The following is a 9,265-nucleotide window of genomic DNA, read 5'->3' on the forward strand; positions in this document are numbered from 1 at the left end:
TTCCGTATGGTGTTTATTTTGGGGTGCTGTCCCAGGTTGGGGAAGTGGGCATTACAGAAAATTTAACTAAGAAGCAACTGAGTTAGAGCTTTAAGGGTGAGGACGAGTAGGTTGATCATAACTTAAACAGCAGTAATTACTAGGCTTTGTGTGGAGATGGCAACTTGCTAATTTCAGGTTATTCTGCAAAAGCAATAGAGTGAACTCACAAGGCAGATTCCAATAGGCAACATTTTTTCCTGATTACTTTGTTTAGGGCACCTTTTCGAATTTAGTAAAGCAATTAAATACATAGGTTAAAATTCTCTTTTAGCAGTGCTAGCAAATATCCAGATACATAGATTTTATCCTAACAGTGTCTTTAAATAGAACCATCATAGTTAGTTAATTTGGCGACTCAGCTGTTTGATCATCAGACTCCAAACTGTCTTTATCTTTAACTGTAGGTCGTTTCTCATGGGCTAGTTTTTCCCCAGAAAGATATTCTGCCATCTCTTGTGAAGTGAGTTTCGTGGGAGAGGTGGTATAAGCCTACTGGCGGCACTTTCAGAGCTGAGGGGAAGCGAGGGAGAGGAGGTAGTTGTCATATTCAAATAGGTGATTTTCCTGTCCCGTAACAGCTTCACTGTCCTCTGCTATCCCCATGTCCAGCATTCCTCTGATTCAGATTTTCCAAAAAGTAAAGCTTTGTACGTCTGGGGTCAGTGGCTGGCTCTGTTGGGCGGGCTTCAGGAGTGCTACCTCTTTAATCTGTGTTTAACTCCATGTGTCCCCCACCTTTCAGCAGCACCCATGACCTCCATGTCCTGAGCTTTAGTGGGCAGGGGATTCTGAGTCTAAAGTAGCCTTCTTGCATTTCTCAGCTGCCGGCACTTAAGTTTTTGCTTTGTCTATTCTATTAAAGTCAGTTTCCATTGTTCCATCTGCTTTTCATCTTCCAAAATTTCTTGACAACTCTCTCTCTCCACTGTTGTCTTTTTCTTCTATTCTTTCTCTTTTTTTAATGCCCCCCACTTTTTTTCCCATGGTATTTTATTATTTCAGAGGAGAGCGGAGGTGATGTGTATGTTCAATCATTTCCGATCATAATTCATGCAAATTATTAGTATTTATATAAATTTGTTTAGTCTCAAAAAGTTCACCTGTTATTTTCACATCAAGTATCTGTTAAAATAGCAACTTATTTCAGCTATTGCTTTAAAACGTGTAGTTATCAAGAGTTTTCCCCCAGTTACTACTCTTCCTTCTGCAGGAAGTTTTCCTCCTTTGTCTTGTTAAGGCTATTTATATATCAGTTTTTCCCAATAAGTGTTTTATTTGGTAGACTAAGGATACAATAATGTCTTTTATTTAATCTCTTAACTAGAGTGATTTTGTCTTCAACTTTGCCCCTGGTTTCATTCAGATAATTTGACACTGACCTGATGCGAGTCATGTATACCCTTCCTTTCATCTCTCACAGTGAGGTGCCTCTCCCCTGTAAACAAAAGATGTATTTGCCATTGAGCTTGTATACGCCTTATGTTAACAATCTGTATGACCCCCTTTCCATGGACCTATGAAAGATTAAAGACCACAGTTCCTCCCAGATATGCTTGTCAGATTTTTGTTTCTAGAACTTGCCTTAGTGGTTCTCAAAGTGCAGTCCCTGGACCAGCAGCAATAGCATCACCTGGGATGTTGCCAGTTTGGTATGCAAATTCCCAAGCCCAACTCCATCCCTACTCAGTCAGAAACTCAGTCATCTGGTCGGTGTTTCTGATACATGCTTAAGTCAGAAAACCACTGCTTTGGAATAAAGAGTGTGGGTTTGGGGGTGTATGTGTGTGTGTGTTTTTCTTTAATTTCCCTTAATGTGATTATATTAATAAATGTTCTACCTTTTAAAACTTTTTTATTGTGGAAATTTTTATGCAGAAATGTTGAAAGCATATTATGGATGAAAGTATAATGATTTAACAGTTGGAACATTTCACGGTTTGCTTCATCACCTTTTTTCCCCAAGGAAACATTTCGAAGTCAGTTGTAGACATGACACTTCATTCTGAATATTTCAGCGTATTCCTCTAAGTTGCCACAATACCATTATTACATCCAAGAAAATTAACACTAATTTCCAAATATTATCATATATTGTCCATATTAGGATTTTTCCCAATTATCCCCTTAATATTTTTTATAGCTCTTTTTAAAAAAAAACAAGATGCAATCTAAGTTCACACATTGCATTTTACTGTATTTTATCTTTAGTATCTTTAAATTTAGAAGAGTCTTCTTACCCTTTCCCTTCTTTTCTCCTCTCCCTGCATTCCTAGTAATATTGGATTTTAGAGAGTCTTGTTGTCTTGTAGATTTGTATTCTTGTTGTCTTATTGTGTTCTGGATTTGTCTGATTATTTACTTGTGGTGTCAGTTAATTGAGGGCAAGTGTCACTTTAGGTTTCATGGGCTATATTCAAGTCTGTGGACGAGCTTGGAGGCATGGGCGTCAGTGAGTACCCTGAGAGTTCATGCAGCAGTTTGTGTTCCTGTACACATATTTTCTTACTGATAGGAGAAGAGTGGATAAAAGTACTCTCATAATTTTAGATTATAACTGGGGGTGTGTGTGACAGAGAGAGAGAAAAGTAATTAGTTTTGCTGCTTTTTAGCCACATCTAATTTATAAAATTATTCATGGCTATGAATGTACAAATATTTATGAATTGCCAGCTATACCATTGTTACTATAAACTAATAAATCAGTTCATCTAAAAACAATCTGAGTGATTAACTGAATCAATCAAGGATGACTAGGTTCTATGCCACCTTGACACAGGGTGTTTTCACATCTTAGAAATTCCTGAACAATTTCTGGATAAATGTCTGGATACTGAGGCCCCTTTTAATTGAAATATGGAGCAGACATTAGGAACGGGTAATTTACAGTGGGCATTTAGTCCTCAACTGGTAGCCTGTACTCAGAATTTTGTTCAGATGTGTGGTTAAGTCTGAGTCAGTGAGTTTGTCTTTGGACTGAAGATAAGGGTGTAGATGAAATGGTTTCTGTTTGGTTGGGATTTGAGAGCTTTATTGTCCTTGATTTCACTGTTCAGTTTGTTACGTAAATGTTTGTATTTAGCAAACCTGAGGAGTAAATACTGTGTGCTGTATGAATAGGATATGATCCAAACTATCTGTATCAAATCAGAAACATAACCTATCGATTGTGGTGCTGGTAATATGACCACGAACACAGAGGAAGTACCCCTGATATATGGAGGGGTTTGGGAAGGATTTTAACAGGGAGTGGCACTGAAGAAAACTGAGCCTTGAAAGATAATTAGGAAGTCACCAAAGGTAGAGAAAATTGGACAGAAAGAATATATTTCATAAGATAATTTTATTAAACTTTTAACTCCACTTTCTGACCTGCAGGTGATGAAGGGAGTGTGCCGGCAGATATAGCCACGTTACTAAAGACGTCGATGGGCCTGTGAAGTAAGAATTGTGAATTCCTGATTGACAAAGTATCAACTTGGTGCACTCAAGGACATTTACATTATGATGACCATGGGGTTTATGAACATTTATAACTTTTTATAATTTCCATATTACATTTCTCATAGTATGGACAACTTTTTTGCCACTAACTGAATTCTCCAGATGCTCACATGTAAAATTTCAAAAAAAGCCACAAATGTGTAGTCCTGAAGATGTTGAATAATCATTTTACAAAACAGTTTTCTGAATGGGGATTAGTTGGTGATTGTTTGTAACAAATATGCTAATGCTTTAGAAATGTCAGTATTTTTGTAATTATTTCTACCTCCAAATATATATATATATTGTCTTTCACTGGATAATGTGTGTAGATTTTTACATGTGCCTTATTTGACAATGCTTATGTCTTGTTTTTGCTGGTCTTATTTGAAGTTCTTTTTTATTATGTTAGTTTAAACAATGCAGCTGTATAGATGATATAGCGTTCATTTTATTGCTATTTGAAGCAGATGTTCACCACTGTCAACAAGAACTCAACCTGAATTTAAAGGTGGCATTCCATATACTAACACCCCCAGGTCCTCTGAAGTACTTCTGTTAAAACAAATTTGTTTGGCTAGGCACTAAGTTGTTTTCCAGTGAATAGTAACTAAAGAAGCCCTTACCTTGCTCCATGGATTAATTCCTTCTGTTCATTTCCCAGCTGCACTAATTGTGCTTATTACTCTGCCTATTCTTGTGCATGTTTTCATTGATTTCCCTCTCCTGGCTTTTGCTTCTCTTGAAACCGTTGCCCAGTCACTTCTGCTGCAGTTCTCTGAACTCTCTGAATAGTAGTTGATTCCTGCCACATCTCCACAGGTCAGCAAAATGTTGGTGACATTTTTCTAGCCTGGCAGAACATAGTAACAGGCTGTTTCACTTCAGAGCAGACTGAAAGTGACTTCATATTAAGGCAGCATTAGGTACTGCATGGAAATAGGTCATTAACTTTAACTCTTACCAAAATATAGTTTACCAGTTTCCAGAATTTCCAGTACAGGACCTCCTGAAGAGAGAGCCATTGTTCAACTCCAATTCAGTGTGGGTGACAAAGTGAAACTTAGAAGAAGTAACGTTGTCTACTTGATATTTAACTCTTTATTAAATCTTTCTTTAAATTTTTGCCTGTCAGTCTATATTGCTGTTTTTATTATACATCGGTTTCTTTGTATAACTTGTGAGTTTCATGTGTTTTGTTTTTTTATGTAAATATCATTATAAATAAACTTATTTATAAACCAAGGATTTATTAATTATTGGAGATTATACTTTCAGGGCATCCTGACTCACTGAGATGCTGAAGTAATATAATCCTTTGGAGTTAGAAGGCTAATGAAGCTCTTAAAGTGATTCTTCAGATATTTTAGACTCTGAAAACTCATGACTCGGTGGATTTACCCAATCTTGAAGGTATACGGAACATATGCAGTATATTTTAGGATAATGAGGCTAAAAGGAGTCTTCAAATATTATTACTGCCTCCTCCTGCTTCACAGTACCCAAATCAGTCAAATTGTTGGGAATATTACCTTTAAGATCTCATAATGGATTTCTCGTAACTTTTCTGTATTAATGTATCTTCAGTGATAGGTTATTTCTTTTGTTGTTAAATCCATAGTTTTATCTTTAATGAACTGTAGTTGGGTTCTCCCTGTAATCCTCTATTATGTCTTGGGCTTAATAAAAATATTCGTGATCTTTAAGTTGTATTTTCACACCCTTTTTAATAGTTTCTAATCCTCTCTCCCTTTACCCTTATAATATAATATTGAGCACAAATGAGTTCATATTATGTGCTTAATATTGTCTGTTTCTCAATAAACTGGAATTTATTACTTAGGATGTATTCTCGTTAGTCCCTTCATTGGACTGTTGACAGTAAACATCATAATCCATTATCAGTAAAGAGAACATACGAAGCCACAGTTACTGGAGTAACATCTTTTAACTCTTCCCAAAATGTATGGGTTTTTTTTCCTGATTATGAATATAATATGCAATTCCATTTCTGCTCTGATTCATCCATATTCACTCTTCTCTCATGCATTTGCTCACTTGCTCAGCAAGGAGACATTTCACTTGGGTACATGATGGGATAATAGAATGTGTTGTCCTTCAGTGAAAAAAGGTGACCTAAAGATTATGATGATATGATTGAAGCAAAATATTTTCTTGTGAAACCTGCTGTGGTTGCATTTTATATTTGAATTATGATTTGTAAACAAGTGGAACCAATTCATAATTTTAGATAAGCATTGTATTTGTCACTTACTAAATTCTATTTTCAGGAAAGCTTGTCAAAATGTAATTATATGGAGGAAAATGAACATGCATAAGAGGGAAGAAAAGTTACTACCTTCAATATCTAGAGTATTATTTGAATTTCTTTTGTGAAAGATGATTTTTTTCTTTAGACTGCCTTGATGATGTGGCAGAGCAGTTTGCAGTGTGATTTCACGTATAACCTGTTATCATTTATTGACAGTCACTAACGATCAAGTGGAATCCAAAGAAGCAAGGTGCTCGGGAAATCACTTTGTTTTTGTGTGCAATCCTTAATAATGTGTGACGTATTTAACGTTTTTTCCCCGTTTAATAGAACATTGTTGGGAGGAAAAAAGCCTCTTAAACAAGATCATCCTTAGCTGGGCTTTGCTTTTTCCTTTTCTTTCTTCCTCTCTCATACTTGCTGCCCATTTTGTGTCCTTCCTCTGCCCAGAATTTCAAGTTTAAGGCCATCTATTTCATTAGTCTCTTTCCATTTATAACACCACATACTAAGACTAGATGATCCAATATTAATAATATTAACATGTAAATTGAACTAAAATTTGATGCTTCAATAATATAATTATGATTTTTTGTGTGTGTGTGTGAGGAGATCAGCCCTGTGCTAACATCTGCCAATCCCCCTCCCCCTTTTTTTTTTTTTGCTGAGGAAGACTGGCCCTGGGCTAACATCCGTGCCCAGGGACGCTGCAGCAGAGTGTGCACACTTAACCACTTGCGCCACCAGGCTGGCCCCAATGTAATTATGATTTTAAATGGGTTGGGGGGTAACCAAAGTATATAGTTAGTCAGGAGATTTCTATTTAAATAGCTTGTTTATACAGGCAGTGCTTGCTTTCACGGTAGTGTGGGACCGTAAAATTGACTGCAAGTTGAAGTTGTGCAAAATAATCACAATCATTGTGGAAAATGATTGTTACATGACCTTTAAAAATTTTGTCAACACATTAACGTTGGTTATAAATGTATAAGTAAATGGAAAAAAGTATTAAGAAAGTTTTATTTTTGTAAAAAATTTATCAAAAGTAGTTTGAACAGTACCTTCTTGTATAACTTGCAGGTGAGCATTTTTTAATACCATGGCAAATCATCATAATCCTAAGTTTGACTAAGCTTCCAACGTTTTATTGCTTTTTCAATGTCATGTTCTTTTTTTGTGTGTGTGAGGAAGATCAGCCCTGAGCTAACATCCATGCTAATCCTCCTCTTTTTGCTGAGGAAGACTGGCCCTAAGCTAACATCTATTGCCAATCCTCCTCCTTTTTTTTTTTTTTTTCCCTTTTTCTCCCCGAAGCCCCAGTAGATAGTTGTATGTCATAGTTGCACATCCTTATAGTTGCTGTAGGGGGACGCCACCTCAGCATGGCTGGACAAGCGGTGCATTGGTGTGCACCCAGATCCGAACCCAGGCCGCCAGCAGCAGAGCATGTGCACCTAACTGCTAAGCCACGGGGCCAGCTCCATCTTTTTTTCTTTTTTAACAGATTTTATTTTTTAGAGTTTTATTTTATTTATTTATTTTTTGTGTGTGAGGAAGATCAGCCCTGAGCTAACATCCATGCTAATCCTCCTCTTTTTGCTGAGGAAGACCAGCTCTGAGCTAACATCTATTGCCAATCCTCCTCCTTTTTTTTTTTTCCCAAAGCCCCAGTAGATAGTTGTTTGTCATAGTTTAACATCCTTCTAGTTGCTGTATGTGGGACGGGGCCTCAGCATGGCCGGAGAAGCAGTGCGTTGGTGCACACCCGGGATCCGAAGCCGGGCCACCAGTAGCGGAGCACGTGCACTTAACCTCTAAGCCACAGGGCCGGCCCCATCTTTTTTTCTTTTTTAACAGATTTTATTTTTTAGAGTTTTAGATTCATGGCAAATTTGAGCAGAAAGTACAAAGTGTTCCCATATACCCCTGCCCCCACACGTACAACCTCCCTCACTATCAACATCTGGCATGGAGATACATCTGTTACAATCAGTAAACGTACATTGACACATCATAATTACCCAAAGTTCATAGTTCACATTAGGGTTCACTCTTGGTGTTATATATTCTATGGGTTTGACAAATGAATTACAGTATACAGAATAGTTTTACTGCCCTAAAACTCATCTGTACTCCACCTATTCATCCCTCCCTTCCCCTCAGCCCCTGGCAACCACTGATCTTTTTACTGTCTATAGTTTTGCCTTTTCCAGAATGTTATGTAGCTGGAATCACACAGTATGTAGCCTTTTCAGATGGGCTTCTTTCACTTAGTAATATGCATTTAAGGTTCCTCCGTGTCTTTTCATGGCTTGACAGCTCATTTCTTTTTAGTGCTGAATAATATTCCCTTGTATGGATGTACCGCTGTTTACTTACCCACTCACCTACTGAAGGGCATCTTAGTTGCTTCCAAGTTTTGGCAATTATCAATGAAGCTGCCACAGTGTGGACATAAGTTTTCAACTCCTTTGGGTAAATACCAAAGAGGGTGATTGCCAGATATTATGGTAAGAGTGTGTTTAGTTTTGGAAGAAACTGCCAAACTCTCTTCCGAGGTGTCTGTACCGTTTTGCATTCCTACTAGCAATGAATACAAGTTTCTCTTGCTCCACATCCTTACAAGCACTTGGTGTTGTCAGTGCTTTGAATGTTTGCCATTCTAATAGGTGTGTAATGGTATCTCATTGTTTTTATTTGCAATTCCCTAGTGACATGATGTTGAGCATCTTTTCATAGGCTTATTGGCCATCTGTATGTCTTTGATGAAGTGTCTGGTCAGGTCTTTTGTCCATTTTGTAATCAGGTTATTCATTTTATTATTGAGTTTTAAGAGTTCTTTGTATATTTTAGATAATAGTCTTTTATCAGATAGGTCTTTTGCAAATATTTCCCTCCCGTCTGTGGCTTGTCTTCGCATTCTTTTGATCTCTGTTCTTTTAATGTGAAGTTTTTTTTGCCAGTCTCACTTCCTCTGGGAATCCTCATCTTCTTCTTCCAACCACTTTCCTCATTTATGTAGATGTTTGCTTTCACCAAGTTCCTCTGGCAGCACACCTAGAGCTTCTTGAACTGCAGCAGTCAGCATCCTCACAGTCAGCTCTTTCCATTTGTGTTACTCCAGCATCATCTTTCATTTCTTTTTTGCATTTTCATCTTTGTTTACAGAGTTCCCTTTTTCAATAATCCATTTTTGTAAAATGTCAAATGGGTTTATCACGAGAAACAAGCAGGCAATGCAACTACACACTTTGCTGTCTGTGCATGAGTAACAGACGTGCGGTGACCCATTGCAGACTTTGAAAGAAGTGATGTCATTGGTCATCAGTCATGATGTGCATCTGTTATTTACATAGTGATTTGTGGACTGAAGAGCTAGCAACAAAGTTTATACTTTACGCAATTAGTCACAGTTAACATAGCCTGGTAACTGAAGTCCCAACCATTTGGGGGGAGAAATGTATTATTTAA

General features: G+C 37.3%; 1 protein-coding gene across 4 annotated transcripts in view; it reads left to right on the top strand.

Annotated features, from left to right (window-relative positions):
- Window positions 1-4,770, top strand: part of SMARCAD1 (SNF2 related chromatin remodeling ATPase with DExD box 1) — a 77,342-nt gene extending 72,572 nt beyond the window's left edge. For all 4 annotated transcript variants that reach the window (XM_087434600.1, XM_014787895.2, XM_014787897.2 and 1 more), the window contains exon 24: window positions 3,418-4,770. In XM_087434600.1, coding sequence (XP_087290726.1) covers window positions 3,418-3,479 — 62 coding nt within the window. In that variant the 3' untranslated portion in view covers window positions 3,480-4,770. The remainder of the gene's footprint in view (window positions 1-3,417) is intronic.
- Window positions 4,771-9,265: the final 4,495 nt, after the last annotated feature.

Source organism: Ceratotherium simum, chromosome 8 (genome assembly GCF_057802395.1).
Source record: "Ceratotherium simum simum isolate JZ-2026a chromosome 8, ASM5780239v1, whole genome shotgun sequence".
NCBI lineage: Eukaryota > Metazoa > Chordata > Mammalia > Perissodactyla > Rhinocerotidae > Ceratotherium > Ceratotherium simum.